General features: G+C 41.8%; 1 protein-coding gene across 14 annotated transcripts in view; it reads right to left on the bottom strand.

Moving 5' to 3' along the window:
- cep164 (centrosomal protein 164) overlaps positions 1 to 19279 on the bottom strand; it is a 215000-nt gene that overhangs the window by 43627 nt on the left and 152094 nt on the right. For 13 of the 14 annotated variants that reach the window (XM_087976370.1, XM_087976371.1, XM_087976368.1 and 10 more), the window contains 3 exons: positions 15504 to 15590; positions 8702 to 8775; positions 3160 to 3390 (listed from right to left, as the gene is read on the bottom strand). In XM_087976370.1, the coding sequence (XP_087832496.1) occupies positions 3160 to 3390; positions 8702 to 8775; positions 15504 to 15590 (392 nt within the window). The remainder of the gene's footprint in view (positions 1 to 3159; positions 3391 to 8701; positions 8776 to 15503; positions 15591 to 19279) is intronic. The other variant, XM_043676409.2, reaches the window with a different exon arrangement.

The following is a 19279-nucleotide window of genomic DNA, read 5'->3' as shown; positions in this document are numbered from 1 at the left end:
TCAATGCTCTTGGGGTATAGGCAGGGGGATAGAATCAGTCAGGATTCCAGTAATTTCTGCTTGTAAATTCATACAGATGAATACTGGCGTACACCAAGGTTTAGCTGGACAGTCACAACCTTCATGGTCCAATATCAGTGATAATAATCTTTTGAATTATAATTGTACTGGAACCACTTCAGTGGTGAATTTTGAAGGTCACCAAGATCCCTGGAAATAATAAGCTCATATACAATGACAATTTAGAAACACAATACTGCTCCAAATACTGCAGTTTAAAGCTACATTACTAAGTCATTTTAAAGAGTTGCATTGGCAGGGTGGGACACAAAGTCTAAAACTAAAAACTCTCAATGATCATGCACAAAGACATGATCATAACTAAAGGTATATTATGTTATGTCATATATGTCCAAAATGATTCTCCTAATCAACTGATAAAATAATAAGTCATTTTTTTGCTTTAATCACAAAAAAAATGGATTGATGCCAATTAAAAAGGAAGATTAACTTTATATGTATACAGTTGGGACACTTTAACATAATCCAAGATACTGCGAGAATGGCACAACACTGGGTTTACCATTCACTGAGGTCAGCAGGGAGTGACATTGGGCAGATTAAAAAATTTGAATTATTTACATCTTATTCTCAGTACTTCTTGGCTGGGAGGTTATCTTAAAGTTATCCCAAACCACAGGGAGTCCCCGGGTTGCAAACAGGTTCTATTCCACAACCCCGCACCTCCCGCTTCTACCTCCTGCCCAAAATCCACAAACCTAACTGCCCCGGCCGACCCATTGTCTCCGCCTGCTCCTGCCCCACCGAACTCATCTCCGCATACCTTGACACCGTCCTGTCCCCCTTAGTCCAAGAACTCCCCATCTACGTTCGGGACACCACCCACGCCCTCCACCTGCTCCATGATTTTCGCTTCCCCGGTCCCCAACACCTTATTTTCACCATGGATATCCAGTCCCTGTACACCTCCATACCCCATCACGAAGGACTCAAAGCCCTCCGCTTCTTTCTTTCCCGCCATACCGACCAGTACCCTTCCACTGACACCCTCCTTCGACTGACTGAACTGGTCCTCACCCTGAACAACTTCTCTTTCCAATCCTCCCACTTCCTCCAAACGAAAGGAGTAGCCATGGGCACCCGCATGGGCCCCAGCTATGCCTGCCTCTTCGTAGGATATGTGGAACAATCCATCTTCCGCAACTACACTGGCCCCACCCCCCACCTTTTCCTCCGCTACATCGATGACTGTATCGGCGCCGCCTCGTGCTCCCACGAGGAGGTTGAACAGTTCATCCACTTCACCAACACCTTCCACCCCGACCTCAAATTCACCTGGACAGTCTCAGATTCCTCCCTCCCCTTCCTCGACCTTTCTATTTCTATCTCAGGCAACAGAATCAACACGGACATCTACTACAAACCGACCGACTCCCACAGCTACCTGGACTACACCTCCTCCCATCCTGCCCCCTGTAAAAACGCCATCCCATTCTCCCAATTCCTTCGACTCCGCCGCATCTGCTCCCAGGAGGACCAGTTCCAAAAACGCACAACCCAGGTGGCCTCCTTCTTCAAGGACCGCAATTTCCCCCCCGACGTGGTCGACGATGCCCTCCACCGCATCTCTTCCACTTCCCGCTCCTTCGCCCTTGAACCCCGCCCCTCCAACCGCCACCAGGACAGAACCCCACTGGTCCTCACCTACCACCCCACCAATCTCCATGTACAGCGCATCATCCGCCGTCATTTCCGCTACCTCCAAACGGACCCCACCACCAAGGATATATTTCCCTCCCCTCCCCTATCAGCATTCCGTAAAGACCACTCCCTCCGTGACTCCCTCGTCAGATCCACACCCCCCACCAACCCAACCTCCACTCCCGGCACCTTCCCCTGCAACCGCAGGAGGTGCAAGACTTGTGCCCACACCTCCCCCCTCACCTCCCTCCAAGGCCCCAAAGAAAACTTCCATATCCACCACAGATTCACCTGCACCTCCACACACATCATCTATTGCATCCGATGCACCCTCCTCTATATTGGGGAGACAGGCCGGCTACTTGCGGAGCGTTTCAGAGAACACCTCTGGGACACCCGGACCAACCAACCCAACCATCCTGTAGCTCAACATTTCAATTCCCCCTCCCACTCCACCAAGGATATGCAGGTCTTTGGACTCCTCCATCGTCAGACCACAACAAAACGACGGTTGGAGGAAGAACGCCTCATCTTCCGGGTAGGAACGCTCCAACCACAAGGGATGAACTCGGATTGCACCAGTTTCCTCATTTCCCCTCCCCCCACCCTGTCTCAGTCAAATCCATCAAATTCAGCACTGCCTTCCTAACCTGCAATCTTCTTCCCGACCTCTCCGCCCCCACCCCAGTCTGACCTATCACCCTCACCTTGACCTCTTTCCACCTATCACATTTCCGACGCCCCTCCCCCAAGTCCCTCCTCCCTACCTTTTATTTTAGCCTGCTGGACAAACTTTCCTCATTCCTGAAGAAGGGCTTATGCCCGAAACGTCGATTCTCCTGTTCCCTGGATGCTGCCTGACCTGCTGCGCTTTTCCAGCAACACATTTCCTATTCTTGAGTGCGTTTACAAGTCGATTTGTATCAAATTGGAACATAATGCAAGACAATATAAAGTTGCCCTATGTAAGTACATGACATGTTCAAATATTGAATCTTTCAAACTACACCTCTATATGGGATCATTCTCCTAAGTACAAGTATTCATAAGTTGGACATTTGTAAATTGGGGACCCCTTAATTAGTTTAAAATGCAACATATTACATGCAGAGAAATCTCATGATAATTTACACAGCAACATCTTGCAAATTGCAATGGGGTGAATAATAGATAACATGTGCTTTGAATATAGTGATTAATGAAGAAATGTTGATGAGCACATGGAGTAAATCCTGCTTCATTCAAGTACTGCCTTGAGATTTTAAATGAACACCTGAATAGGCAGATTCAGTAGCCTTTACTTAACACTGCTTCTAGAGGATAGAATTCCCAGTAATGCGGTACTCCAATAAAAAGGGCTAAATTGTTAGTTTATTTTATAATCTCAAGCTTCTGGTAGGTCATGGAAGAAGATTGTTGCCTGTCAGAGTATGATACCTGATTTTGCTTTCTTTTTCACGATAAATTTGCTGTGTTTCCTCTTCCTCCTCATGCTGGAGTTTATCTCGAAGTTTACAAAGCTGCTTCTTTCTCTCATGGAGAATTTGTCTTTCTTCTTTTGCTCGCTCCTCACCCAATTTGTCTTGCAGCACCTCCACAGATTTCTGTGTCTGCAGTGGCTCCTTATTCTTCTGTTTGTGCTCTTGCTTCCATCTATTTTGAATGCATCTGTGTTTCAGAATAAAAATAAAGTAAACCAAATAGAGCAAGATTGTCATAAGCTACCGTATTTCTTCGCAAAACGATCTTCTGTGTTATTACGTACTTGTCCATCTGATTGATAGTGAGAAGGCTTGCTTCAGAGTTGGATTCTGAGAAGTATCGTTATACCTCATGTCAAAGGTCAGTGGAGATGTCAGTTGGTTGGGTCCAACCAGCAGCCTTTCTCCTCTGATTTAACATTCAAACTTAAACTCGGTTTCACCTGACCAAATGCCTAATCTTTTGAATCTTTTGCAGGATTCTCAATTTTGGGCCTAAGCCATTCACCCCTATTTTCAAACTAAAAATAAACTGGCATTCTTCTCGCCAAGTGGGAATCTCAGCAACTCTAAAATGAATACCTCAGTGAAATTAGTGTCCCATAAATCTGTACATCACAAGAAAAAATACACATAAAAAGACTGAAGCAGCACCCTCTCCAAAGATAGTTGACCGATAATATTTGGGCTTCAAATTCAAACACTGGTTCATTGAATCAGCTCACACAAATGAAAACATGCTTTCATTTCTCTCCATTTCTCTATTTCTGCTGGAGAACTGTCAAAATCTATAGAAAGTATATTTTTGCACATTAAATATTAAATGATATGAAGATCTATACATTTTGTAGCAGTGTTAACAGCTGAGAATTGACTTTTCTTCTGATGATCATGAATAGCTCAACACCAATTCCTGATGCACTTAGTTATGTAGAATCCAAGGTGACAATGTGTTGGGACTGTCATGGTATCCCCACCCTTACTTTTACAGTCTTTATCAATTCTGGCCTAAAAGTTTCCAAACAAAAGGTCATTTTTAAGCATTTCGAAATGACACTACTGCGAACACTAAAGTTTTTCACTGTAACTGCTGAAAGCATTTTATCCTATTAGCATCCTGCAGTGAAATGAGACCTTGTTGTATACAAAGTTATTATGATTTAGACTGCACTGCCTGAAAGGATAGTGAAAGCAGATTCAATAGTAATTTTCAAGAGGGAATTGAATGGTTGCTTGAAGGGTGGAATGTTGCAGGGCTGTGGGAAAAGTGGAGTGGGAGTAAATGGATAATGCTTTCAAAGAATTAGCATAAAAAATATGGGAAGAATGGCCTTCTTCTATGTTAGGTGATTCCATGATTTTGTCACAACTGTACGTTCTTTCTGTCTGGGCAACTCAGCTGTCAAAACAGCTGAATTCAATTTGTGGTGTACAGGTAGATTGAAAAATCACAGGGAGAGCAAGAATTTAATTTAGTGATGGAATGAGAAAGCAAATAATATTCAGTTACGGACAGCCTGTCAACAACCAAGGCAAGATACAAAACATGCAGCATTAGAAAGCGACAGTGACAACATGCATAATCCAACACACTATCCAAAACCAGCTCCATTCAGAAACCTTATTGTTCCAAAGAGGCAGTAGGCTGTTTTTACTGGTCATTAGTTCCACTATATTTCAATCATATTTAAGGCAATCATTACCTTCCATCTTGTCTGGCAGATTACTTAAAAGACTCATTCTTTTCATCTCCTGTCTGTCATTATGTTGTCAATGTTGTCAATTATCTCAAGAGGGTTGGAATATAAAAGCACTGATGTGCTACTGAGACTTTATAAAGCTCTGGTTAGGCACCATTTGGAGTACTGTGTCCAGTTTTGGTCCCCACACCTCAGGAAGGACATACTGGCACTGGAGCGTGTCCAGCAGAGATTCACACAGATGATCCCTGGAATGGTTGGTCTAACATATGAGGAACGGCTGAGGATCCTGGGATTATATTCATTGGAGTTTAGAAGATTAAGGGGAGATCTAATGGAAACTTACAAGATAATACATGGCTTGGAGAGGGTGGACACTAGGAAATTGTTTCCGTTAGGCAAGGAGACTAGGACCCGTGGACACAGCCTTAGAATTAGAGGGGGTAAATTCAGAACAGAAATGCGGAGACATTTCTTCAGCCAGAGAGTGGTGGGCCTGTGGAATTCATTGCCACAGAGTGCAGTGGAGGCTGGGACGCTAAATGTCTTCAAGGCAGAAATTGATAAATTCTTGATGTCACAAGGAATTAAGGGCTACGGGGAGAATGCGGGTAAGTGGAGTTGAAATGCCCATCAGCCATGATTGAATGGCGGAGTGGACTCGATGGGCCGAATGGCCTTACTTCCGCTCCTATGTCTTATGGTCTTATTATATACAATCGTCAAATTCTGATGGAAGATCTGTGAAGTTGATACTGCTTCAATCATCTGAACACTGCACTGAAAGCAGTCACACTGTCAGCAGTAATACCAGATTCCTGAGTGTCAGAATATTCAGTTGGGAAAATGAAAGGGAATGGAATAGACTGTTTAAAAAAAGACAATCTAAAAAATGATTTGGAGGTGCCAGTGTTAGACTGGGGTAGGCAAGAAGTCACATGACACCAGGTTATAGTTCAATAGATACAAGCGCTCGGAGCTCTGCTCCTTTGTCAGGTGAAATCCACTTCAGTTGCAAATTTTACATTAATACTTCATGGAGAACTAAAAGAATATGTTTATTTCAAGGAAATAAATCAGATTCCCATCACTGTGAACCCAAGAACTTCAAATTACTATTAGTCACAAATTCCTTAATTTTTAAAGAAGAACAATTAGCAACAGGAAAGCAATCTATCATTATTCTATAACACAGCAAAGTCGAAAAGGTAGTACCAAACTGGATGTGTAGAAGCATCCTCACAACAGGATAACTCACAATAGGTATTATTCACCATGTTTAGGTCAATTACCAAGTAATGCTGTTAAACAAGCCCAGAGGAAATGAAGCTTACACACAGAGTGAAACAAAACCTGTTTTGTCTGTAATTTGACCTGTTTATCAGATGCATCTTTACACTATGCCATGCTATGAGTGCTCACAGTTTGTGGACCACTATTAATGCAATGCTGTGGTAACAGGACTGGTATTTGGGTTGACTGTTCACACAGAAACAAATTGAAATAGAAACAGGAAAGGCTGGAGAAACTCGCAGGGCTGGCAGCATCTGTGGAGAGAGAAACAAAGTTAACATTTTGAATGATAAGACTCTTCCTTGGAAATGAAAGGGACTCGAACACTATAGATGACAAAGGGGAAGGAGGAATGAGTAGAAAAGGTGGTGAGGCTGCCCAGAGCAAAACACATAGGGAGTGCTAATGGTAGTAGAAGGAGAAAGATATAGATGCAAAATAGGTGCTGATGGTAGGTGAGACTACTGGAAAATGGGTCAACTTTTCTGACAGCAAACCCATGCAAACAAGACAGTGAACGTGTGGAACGTAATCAAAATGGATGACATGTTCATGCTCGGAAATTGCTGAATTCAATATCGTGTCCTGAAGGTTGCAAAAGTGCCTAGGTGGAAAATGAGGTGCTGTCCCTTCAGTTTGATTGGGCTTCACTGGAATACTACAGCAGGCGTAAGACAGCATTGACTGCGCAAGAGCAATATGGTTTACTGAAATAACAAGCAACTGGAAAGACGGGGTCATTCTGACAGACGGAGCAGAGCACTTCCCCAAAGCTCAATCTGTGTTTGGTTATGCAAATATAAAAGACACTGCATTGTGAACACAGTGAACAAGTCAGAAAAGAAGTACAAACAAATATGGAGGATGTAAAAGGGCAAATGCTACACCTTCTATGATTACATGGGAAGGTTTCATGGGGTGAGGAGGGGATGGGGTGGGGGTGCTAGTGAAGAGGTCTTATGACTGAACTAGAGTGTTAAGAAGGGAAAGGCTCCTGCAGAATGCTGACAAAAGAAAGGAAGGAGAAGATGGCACATAGAAGATAGCACAATGAAGGGTATATAGGCTAGTCTGATCTTAGAGTAAGATAAAAGGTTGGCACAACATCAAGGGTCGAAATGACTGTACTGTGCTGTCCTGTTCAATGTTCTATGTTTTGTTGTGTTTGGTGGTGGCTTCCTGCTCGAAGTGGTGGAAATGGAGCTGGATGACCCTTTTGAGTATGGAGTCCAGTGGGGGGGAAAGTGAGGATGAGGGGAATGCTTTTGTTGTTCTGGAAGGGAAGAAAAGGGTCAAGGGCAAAGGTGCAGGAAATAGGTCAGACATGGCTGAGTGTTCTTTCAGGGGGAGGGGAGAGAGAGGGCAGGTTAAACCTTGGAGGCGTGTGCGGTGTGGGGGTGGGGTACGGTCAGTTTTCTGCTGAGGAAATAGGAGGATATGAGACAGCCAGGCTATAGAAGATGCCATAATTGGAAGAGATGTGATAGAAACAGAGGAACTGGGAGATTGGAATGGAGTTTTTCCAGGAAAGAGGCTGTAACAAAGTGTAGTCAGGTATTTGTGGGAGCTGGCAGACCTTAATGGGTATTGGTGGACATTTATCTGCAGAAATGGAAAAAGATGATTAATGGAAGGGAAGAGTTAAAGGTGAACTAGGAGACGGTGAGAGGATGATAATTGGAAGCAAAATTGATTAATTTTTCAAATCAAAACAACTAAAATCGAAACAGCACCAATTATGTTTTCAACGTGTTACAGAATGAGTAGTAGGAGGTGACCTGATTAAGACTGGAACAAGGAATGTTCCACATCACTCACAAAGAAACAGGCACAACTAGGATCTATATGGGTACCCACTGACACACCTTGGACTTGGAGTAAGGGATATCAGTCAAAGAAGAAGTAATTTAAACAGAGAACGAGCTCAGCCAGGTAAAGAAAGGGTGATGACGGATGGAATCATTCAAATCTTCATTCAAGGAAGAAGATCAGACCAACCTGATGAGGGATGGACTAGCAGAGGGGTTGTACATTCATGGTAAAGAGGCCCTGTGCCTGGGGTCAAAAAGTGAAAATTATGGAACTGACATAAATTGTCAGGAGATTTATGAAGGAAAGTCGAACCAGACACGATGAGGGGAGAAAAACTAGTGTCAAGATTGCACTGGGGCAAGAACAGGCTGAAATGATGGATCTGTCAGGGGAGTCCTGTTTGTGGATTTTGGGAAGGAGTTAGAGCCAGCTGTGCTGGATGGGTACTATGATGTGATAAGCTGTGGAGGTGAGATCTCCAGAGGTCAATGACAGTCCTGGAAACAATTGCTTGATATTTCCTTTCATTTTTGGGGACATAGGAAGAAGTGTTCTTGACTTAGAGCTCAACCTCTACAAGGTAAAGGCCGACAATCCAGATGACAACAGTATCAATCTTCTCATCTGATTGGACAACAAAGTCAGGGTTACATAATATTATACAGTAATTATTGATAATTATCTGATAATTACCTTTCAGCAACTTCTGCTCTTTTTCTTCTTTCAACATCTTCAACATTTTGTTTCTTGCCATCCTCATCTTCCTGCTTTTGGAGAAAAAAATTAGAATTTTGATTGTAACCTGATACTTTGTTTAATCTCTTACAACAAATACATGTCAGTTCACACATTAATCTTTTGATAATCTCAGAACAAGATGTTTAGCTGATAATCGTTAACTATTACGAACCAAACACAGTAATGATGGAAACATAGGAACGGGAGGGAATCATTCACATCCTTGAGGCTATTGATCCAATCAATAACATCTTGGCTTATCTGCATTCTATTCAGCTTGACTCCATATTCTTTAATATTGTTGGCTAGCAAAAATCTACCAACCTTAGATTTTAATCACTAATTGAACTAGCAGCTATTGCTTTTTATGAGAACAAATTTCGTACTTCTATTTCTATTTAGGAGAAGTAGTATTTCCTAACTTCTCCCCGAAAGGCCTGACTTTATTTTTTTAACTGATGTTCTCTTGTGTTTAAAGATTCTTCTGTAGCTATCCTACAAATATTCTAACAACCTCATAAAAATCAGTAATTAACCTTCTGTATTCCAGTGAATACAGCTGGGTTTACATAGTTTCTCTTCATAAACAATGCATCTGTGGAACCCTAGTACCATTTTGGTATATCTTTCACTCCCTCTGATGCATCCTAAGATATGTTGCCTAGACCTATATACAGTACTTCAGTTGTGATCTAACCAGGACTATGTATAGGTATGACAAAACATCTTTCACTTCATATCCTGGCTCTCTTGATCAAAGCTAAAGTTCTATTGGCCTAACAAAAATAGAAATTGCTGGAAAAGCTCATCAGGTCTGGCAGCATCTGTGAAGAGAAATCAGAGTTAAAGTTTCAGGTCCAATGACCGCGTGTGAGGAAAGGTCACCAGACCTGAAACGTTAACTCTGATTTCTCTGCACAGATGCTGCCAGAACTGCTGAGCTTTTCCGGTAATTTCGGTTTTTGTTTTAGATTCACAGCATCCACAGTTCTTTCAGTTTTTATTCTATTAGCCTTCTAGGTTTTCTTTTTTCCATGACCAATACATTTTACAAACGCTATTGACACTCTACACATCCTAGCTTTAAATTTTTTTGAAAATAATCAGATCTATTCCTTCTTCAAAGTACAGTAAATAATTTGAGTATTGCTGAAAAAAAGATGTTGGTCAAAACCTTTTAATTTTTCACTCAAGACAATAATTTAGTTACAGTTAAATTGATAAATTAAACTGTATACTTTAAATGTCAGCTTTTTGTTTTGCATTTCACTTGTGGCATATGGGCAATATTATCTGGCTAACATTTACTGCCAGTTCCTAGTTGCCCTTGAGAAGGTGGTGGTGAGCTGCTTTCTTGAATCGCTGCAATCTGATTGCTGTAGGTAGACCCACAATGCAGTTAAGGAAGGAAATCCTGGGTTTTGATCCAACAGCAGTGAAGGAATGATTTGGAGGAGCCGGTTTTGGACTGGGGTGGACAAAGTTAAAAATCACAACACCTGGTTATAGTCCAACAAGTTTATTTGCAAGCACTAGCTTTCGAAGTGCTGCATTTTCATCAGCCTGACAACCACCTGATGAAGAAGCAGCACTTTGAAAGCTAGCACTTCTAAATAAACCTGCTGGGACTATAACCTGGTGTTGTATGATTTTTAATGCAGTGAAGGAAGATTCACAGCGAACAACATTTTCAACTGCTTTCGTTTGTCAAAAGCAAAAGGAATTGTTTGTGTTTTACTTTCCAACTTAGTAAAATTCTAGGTGCCCCAGACACGATAAAATTGAAAATGCTCAGATCACCATTTTATAATATAAAAGCTAACTTCCCAAGACAGAGCCAAAACTCTTGACATTCAAAGTGCAATGTCAACCCTAGAATGTGGTGGCACCTCAAAGCACGTTCCAAACTCTATTAATTCTGTTACGACAAACTTTAGGTTAAAAAGCAGGTATCTAAAATACAGATGCACCATATATTTAAAATACTTTCAAGAGTATTGAGTGGTGCAGTGGATTAAACATTGTCCACTCACTTTTGGGTTCAGACCAGTCCAGTGTGAAGAAGGAGATGAAAAGCTTCTCTGTTTCCAATAGGTCAACTGTGAACTGTTTTGGGTAATCCCATTCAACAGAAATGCCACGAGTGTAGTATGGATGTACTTCAGAGGTTGGAAGTGAGTCCCAGCGATTTATTAAAGTGCAGAATGAGTCTTACTCTAATTTAACTGATGAAGTGGTTGATTCTCATCCTGGATGCCCAAAGAATGGAAAATATTCCATGTTTTATAATTGTAATTTTAAAGGTTATAGGGGATTTATGTGGTCATTTGGGATAGTCAGATGCAGCTGCCAGTTCTACCACATGCTATTACATCACTGAATGTAATTATACAAGTCCTTATTCACAGCCCTTTAGTATTTAGAAGGTGACTCTGCCATCTGTTCTTGGGGGTACAAGCACAGACAAATAGTCCAGAAATAGAATTCTCCAAAACAGCTGAGAAGCCATGGGAATTCCTAAACAGAATCAACAGACGGAATCCCCAGCATCATACCACAAACATATCATTGAACCGGCATTTCTTATGACAGGTTGTTTTCCTTAAATGACTCCTTCTGGATTGTGATACTAATTTACTATCATACTTAGAAAGTGTCAGTAGATTGGAATATTTACACCATTTTTATAGCATACTATGCATAATATATAAGCTTTCCTGCAACTAATTTATTAAGTAGTACTTAAAATAGCACTTGAAATACCACATTATAGCATCTGTATAAAGTTACTTAGAGTTGAACTCAATCAAGATTATTTTAGAAAGGTACACATTATCGATAAACATTATCAATTGACCACAGTATCAAATTTCCAAATACATCCCTACATACAACATAAACATAGTTACATATTCTCATCCTCTTGAAAAAACTTAAAACTTACTTCTCATATCAACGAACCACACCTTTGCCAAAGATTCTGACCAATTTTGACATATTAATTTCCATAAAACAAAACCATCTAATGAATTGTCAATGGATTATTTGACTGCGGGGAACAACAATGTTGCAATCCTAGGACAGACTGATTACATTTTAAGAGATGTGAATTTTCGAGTGATCGGCTCAAAGGACTGCACAACAACATTTCAAGTTTTACAACTTTCCTACTATAATAAATAAACTTAACTCAAAATCAACTATACATTATTTATTAGATACTAATGCACTAAATTACATAAGAAACTCCACGTTAACTTCTTAACACAGAAACATCAAGCTCAAATGAAATGTAGTCTTGTGCTTAAACCCCTAAGCTCCTGCTTGCTTTAACAGGATGTCTCATTCCTGCCTCACCATTCAGTTCTTCAATGTCTTTTAAAATTCAGTACCTACACTCAATCTTCTGAACATAGTCAAATGGGCTTCCAGTAGTGAAGCACTACTTAAAATTAGAACAAAGAAAATTTACAGCCCAGGAACAGGCCCTTTGGCTCTCCAAACCTGAGCCAATCCAAATGTACTGTCTAAAGCTGTCGTTCAATTCCTAAGCATTTGTATGTCTCTGCTCCCTACCTACTCATGCATCTGTCCAGACGCATCTTAAATGAATCTACCATGCCTGCCTCTACCACCTCTGCCAGCAACGCGTTCCAAACGCCCACCACCCTCTGTGTGAAGTACTTGCCACATGTAACCCCCTTAAACATTCCACCTCTCACCTTGAAAGCATGACCTCTCATTATTGAATCCTTCACCCTGGGAAAAAGCTTGTCTCTATCCACCCTGACTATACCCTTCATGATTTTGTAAACCTCAATCAGGTCCCCCCTCAATCTCCTGTTTTCTAGTGAAAATAAACCTAACCTACTCAACCTCTCTTCATAGCTAGCACCTTCCATACTAGGCAACATCCTCGTAAACCTTCTCTGCACCCTCTCCAAAGTATCCACGTCCTTTTGGTAATGTGGCAACCAGAACTGTACACAGTATTCTAAATGTGGCCGAACCAATGTCTTGTACAATTTTAACATAACTTGCCAGCTCTTATACTCAATACCCCGTCTGTTGAAGGCAAGCATACTATATGCCTTCTTGACCACTCTATCCACCTGTGCAGCAACCTTCAGGGTACAATGGACCTGCACTCCCAGATCTCTCTGCCCAGCAACTTTTCCCAAGGCTTTTCCATTCATTGTATAATTCGCTCTAGAATTAGACTTGCCTAAATGCATCACCTCACATTTGTCTGGGTTGAAAGCCATCTGCCACTTTTTTGCCCAACTCTCCAGTCTATCTATATCCTCCTGTGTTCTCCGACAGTCCCTTATGCTTTCTGCTACTCCACCAATCTTTGTGTCATCTGCAAACTTGATCATACCAACAGTGCCCTCTTCCAGATCATTTATTGCAAACAACAGTGGACCCAATACTCACCCCTGTGGAACACCACTGGTCGTCTTTCTCCATTTTGAGAAACTCCCTTCAACTATTACTCTCTGTCTCCTGTTGATCAACCAGTTCTTTATCCACCTAGCTAGAACACCCTGCACACCATGCGACTTCACTTTCTCCATTTGTCTACAATGTGGAACCTTATCAAACGCCTTACTAAAGTCCATGTATATGACATCAACAGCCCTTCCTTCATCTAACAATTTGGTCACTTCCTCGAAGAACTCAATTAAGTTGGTAAGGCACGATCTCCCCCGCACAAAACCATGTTGCCTATCACTGATAAGCTCATTCTTTCCTAAATATAAATAGACACTATCTCTCAGTACCCTCTCCAGCAACTTCCCCACCACCGACGTCAGGCTCACTGGTCTATAGTTTTCCGGAATATCCCTACTACCCTTCTTGTACAAGGGGACAACATGAGCAACCTTCCAGTCCTTCGGCACCTCACCGGTACTTAAGGATGCCACCAAGATATCTGTCAGGGCCCCAGCAATTTCCCTCAGCAACCTGGGATAGATCCCATCCGGTCCTGGGAATTTGTCCACCTTAATAACCTCTAGCATACCCAACACATCTTCCCTACTTATGCCAACATGTTCCAGACTAATCAAACTTCTATCTGTAATCTCAAGATTCATCATGTTCCTCTCCTCAGTGAACACTGATGCAAAGTAATCATTTAGAATCTCACCCATTCTCTCAGGTTTGGCACACAGCCTTCCTTCATTATCTTTTCGTGGACCAATCTTTTCTTTCGTCTTTAAATCTCCATTCAATTTGTTGAAGGATCTGTCTTCACCATCACTCTGCTTGGTTGTTGAGCCAAGATTACTCCTTTTCCTCTCTTGGCTCAGCAGTGCCTATTGTGGGTCTTCTTACCCAGACCTCTGCCTCATTGACTCTAAGATAGAGCCTGTACCAGCAAAGCCAGCTCTATATCCTTTGTGTCACATCTTATGAGAATCAAGTTTTGGTTTGAGTTTCTGTCTCCTTAAGAAACAGGCCACAGGGTTTACCTTGGGGAAGATTTCAGTGGAGATGAGATGCCCCGTCTTCCCAAAGTGCTCCATTTTATCTTCAGTGAAAGACAACAGTTGATAAACTCTCATGAAATTCAGCTTATGTAACAACAGCAAAAATCTAAAGTGATTTCACTCACATCTACATGCACAGCTTCTGACGTTCTCCAAAAAAATTGTAATGATTCATCCTGATATCGCTCGCTCAGTGGCAATCTTATCATTCCACTTCATGTTTGCTAATCCAGGGTATGTCAGAGATCTAAAGCCTTACTGACTAACAATTCAGTTATATTTACACATGCTGTCAATTTACCAACAGAAGCTTCAAGAAATATTTCGAACAGTTCAACTTCTGACTAAGTGGTCCACCGTTCTCTGCTATCTCTAGGGAATGGCAAGGATGATAAGCCGTTCATTATTGATACAACTTTGGAAAAAGATCAGTTTGCAAGTGGAAATGTACATGTTGTGGCAAATCTCCTTTGTCCACCCACACTAAAAATCAAACGTTGGCAGAATACTTGTTTATCATTAACATTCAATCAAAATGTAAAGGGATTCAAAGAGGATACCACTGTAAAATTGTTTACTTGGCCACTCCATTGCTGAGAAATTGTGGACAAAATATCTCAAGCTAATTTAATCATTATAACAGCTTTTAAAGACAGCTCCACTTTTAATTGTTAACATGTCAGTTTGACTAATGGCTATGGCCTTGCTTGTATATTGGCTATGATGTGGCTTCAGCTGCAGTTCTATTGTCTTTAATACAGATTTGCTGGTCCTCAATACTGGAGATATGCAGGTGACAAGGAGAGATTAAGTTGGAAAGCAAATCAAAATTTCAGAAATACTTTATGTAAAAGCTACTCATACAAGCATCAATATTTCAATCACCTTTGACAAACAGCTATTTCACACTACATTAGCTGGCAATGTCTCCAGCATTGTCTAGTTACAGATTTTCTGTCTTCCAATGAAAGGGAATGCTGATTTGAGTGAAAAATAATGGTTTCAATAAAGTGATTCAGCATCAAAACAAAGAGAAAAGAGGCAATTAATAATTTGGAGAGGAGTGAGAAAGAGAAATCCTCCGCCATCTTTAACAAAGGGATCCCTGTATAAATAAACACAGGAAAAGCTGCAGGACTATACTAAAGCTGAAGTTGTACAATTTAAGGCTCCTCAAAAGGCAGTAACATCTCAGCAACAGTGAACTTGAAACTGTCAGACAACTGTGGAGTAAATAAGGGAAGTGATTTTGATCTGTTTACCTCAGATGTAAGTTGTCGGTCTAAGGCAGGTGACAGTGTTCCCACATTCAGGATTCTTTCTACAGCCTGAATCTGGATCCCTAGATCCTGAATACAATAGGGACAAAAAGAATGGAGAGTTCTTTAAATGAACAATTTAGAAAATAAAACAGAGTACATTTTCGACACAAAAAAAACCATTTAATGTAATGCTCTATAGAAAATACTTAAACAAAGATTTTGCAAAATACTTTTGAAATAACATTTAGTTTCAACTGAGCATAAAGTAGGGACTTATCATGAGAGTTTACCATCATACCAAATGCACTTATATTCAAATAATTTCCTCCCATATTTCCATGCCAGGCTTCATCAGAAACACCTGGCAAGAATGCTTTCATGGGCTTCTGGACCTTGTTTGCACTCTCAAATTGGAGTCAGAAGCCAGTGCTGCGATTTTAACTGTGGAAATTGGACTCATACTACCCTGCGCATGCATAAATTCAATCATAATGATGTCAGATGATGAACATGACATCAACTCCTGATTTCCCAAAATAATATGGTAGTCAAGTGACAAAATTGCAGCTTGTAATTGGTTTTAAATCACATATAAATGGGCAATTCAGCTTGTTGACAAAACAACTGACCACTTCCAGGCCAATGCTACAATAGAGGGGGATGGTGGGTGAGATTAAGAAGGCGGCCATCTCACCAACTCTTGTGAAGCGATGGAAAAGAATGGTTGTACTCAGCTTTGGAAGTGCTCTGCAGTTCATCAAGGGCACCACCATCGCCAAAATGGTACCGAGACTATATTTCAAAAAGCAACCCCGGCCACCCTCTCTTTCTCTAATCCATCCTGTTCAAAATTCCCACATTTACCCCAAGTCCAGGATCCATGTTGCCTTCTTCTCAAGTCTGTGTGAAGTCCTGGCAGTGTGTGTTATTGAATTATGGTGCTGTTGGGACTATGAGAGCTGATGGTCCAAGGACCCCTTCCACTGAGTGGGAGAAGCCTTGCAGTGTCCTTGAAAAAGCTCCTGCCTGCAGCTTTATGTTGCTCTAGGGCTGTATTTTTTTTTTAAGTCAGTTGGTTTGTGACTTTAAGTTTTTGGACAATATTCTATCAACTCTCGCTGTTTCCCACCACCACCACAGCAAACCCTGTCCTCGTTAAGACTTGGGTCTGAGATGAAGAGAATTTTTCTTACCGAGAGGATTGTGAATTTTTCGATTTCTCTACTTCGATGGGCTGTGGAAACTCCATTTATGAGTATTTGTTAAGAAGAAATTGATAGATTTCTGATTACCAATGGCATACAGGATTTTGGAGATGCATGGGTGAAAGTCATTGAGGTGTTTGATCGATTATGATCACATAAATGATGGAACTGGTTTGATGGTCTGAATGGCCTACTCTATTCCAAGTTTCTAATTCTATGTGGGAAAGTCACTCAATATAGTTTACCCCAGACCAAGCAATTAACAGCCAGAGAGTGGTCTCCCTGTGTAACAATGGGTAATGGGTAACAAGAGAGTCAGTCACTTCTGACCTTGAAAGAGCAGCAGGATGGAATGGATGGCAGGCAAGGGACAGAATGCTTCAAAATAGAGGTGTCCTCTATCTCCAGGAAGGCCTATGCCTGCCTGCTGCACCCTCAGAGGGCTTCTAAATTTGCCTGAACTGCTGGATCTCTGACTAGCTGCTGCAATGTGGCCTTAGGCTAGAGCTTGACTGACAAACAGCACCTGTTGATAATACAACCACGTCAATCTGGAGTAGGCTGGAAGCAACTGTCGGTTAATTGGTCATTAAATCACAGAACCCCTACCGTGTGGAAGCAGGCCAGTTGGCCCATCAAGTCCACACCGACCCTCCAAACAGTATACCAGCCAAACCCACTCCCTCCTATCCTATCCCTGTAACCCTGCATTTCCCATGGCTAATCCATCTAGCCTGCACATTCCTGGACACTATGGACAATTTAGCATGGCCAATCCACCTACCTTGCTTATCTTTGAATGTGGGAGGAAACTGGAGCATTCAGAAGAAACCCACACAGTCGCCTGATGCTGGAATCAATCCCGGGTCCCTGGTCTGCGATACAGCAATGCTAACCACTGTGCCACCATGCTGCCCCCTTTAAATTTTCAAAGTAAAATCTCAAAGGTTCATGTTGTGCAGTGGTAGAGTCCCCACCCCTGAACCAAGAGGCCACAGTTCAAGTCCTGCTCCACAGATATATAAAAACATGTCTGAACAGGTTGATTAAAAACAAAATCTGAAAAAAAGTAAATATGGTAATATGGTAATCAATATGGTAATCAGTGAACCTTTGTATAACTAATGAAAGGGCTCTTGTGATGCATTGATAGTGTCCCTACTTCTGGCTAGAAGGTCTGAGTTCAAATCCCAGTCTTTATTATAGAGGTGTATAATAATGATTAGAAAAGATCCATAACTAATAAACATCCATTGATTGGAAAAAAAAAACTGGTCTCAGTTTTAAAGTTGAGATCATATAATATTTTTACATTTCATCCTACAGGAAGAGTATTGCTTGAAATTTTACTGATTTGTTAAATTATTAATCTTGATTCCCCGAATGGGTCAGTGATAAGACGCTATGAATGGAATCCTATAGCGATCTGAACAACATGGGCTGCGGTGATAAAATGTGGTAGAATCACCCGAGGAGTCCAATGACATCTTGACATTGGAAACAACTGCTGCAACTTTTAATGGAGTTTCAGGAGTCAAGGTGAGACTTTCACTAGGCAGCAGAGAGTTGTTTATGAAGGAGAATTATTGCTGCACCTTCTCACTTCATTAATCAGCAGCGTTCTATCTTACCATCCGCCATGTGCAAACTAGATGCTGAGAATTCTCGACATGGAAGTCTGCGTGAACGCCTGGTGATTCCAGCTCACCACTGACTATGAAGACCTTACATGCTGGTCACCATGGAACAGCATCTCAAGGCATGTTTCATCTGCACTGGCCACACGCACCCTCTGTCCATGTACACTGGTGTTCCACATGAACCGTCATGACACATCTCTCTTACAGTAGGCTCTACACTTCAACAGTAAGTATCATTGCAAAGCTGCAGCAAGAGCATTTTGTGCTCAGGGATACGCAGCCAGCCTAAGATGCAGACTGGTCCAGTCTGCACTCTTCTTGCTCACTCACTTTCAGCCAATGTGAATGCTCACAAATTGCAACTCTTCCTACCATGCTTTGCACATTACCCTTCACCAAAGGATTGCGGCGTTATAGTACTGCAGTTTTGTATTGCCATTGTATTGCAGACGTAAAGGCAGAAGCTTGGCATGGTTGTCAATGAGTTAAAGGCCTAACTCAGGGGGTGCTGGCACAAACCTGAGCAGCATGGTGGTCAGCACTGCTGCCTCACAGCACCAGGGACCCGGATTCGATTCCACCCTCAGGCAACAGTCTCGTGTCTGCGTGGGTTTCCTTTGGGTGCTCTAGCTTCCTCCCACACTCCAAACTTGAGCAGGTTAGGTGGATTGGCCATGCTACATTACCCCATAGTCTCCAGGGATGTGCGGGATAGGTGGATTAGCCATGGAAAATACAGGGTTACAAAGATAGTGTAAGGGGCTGGGTCCTGGTGGGCTGCTCTTCAGAGGGTCAGTGTGGACTCGATGGGCCAAATGGCCTGTTTCCACACTGTAGGGATTCTATGATTCAATGAATAAGTCAACAGCAACCTTCAATACCAGTCTAGAGGGTTGGACACAGTCAGTCTGCAGCTTAGTGTGGTCAGTGT

The sequence above is a fragment of the Chiloscyllium plagiosum genome, unplaced genomic scaffold, assembly GCF_037043375.1.
Source record: "Chiloscyllium plagiosum isolate Xiang-an unplaced genomic scaffold, Cpla_swu_hap1 HiC_scaffold_29, whole genome shotgun sequence".
NCBI classification, from domain to species: Eukaryota; Metazoa; Chordata; class Chondrichthyes; order Orectolobiformes; family Hemiscylliidae; genus Chiloscyllium; species Chiloscyllium plagiosum.
This window is presented reverse-complemented; position numbering and strand designations above follow the sequence as displayed.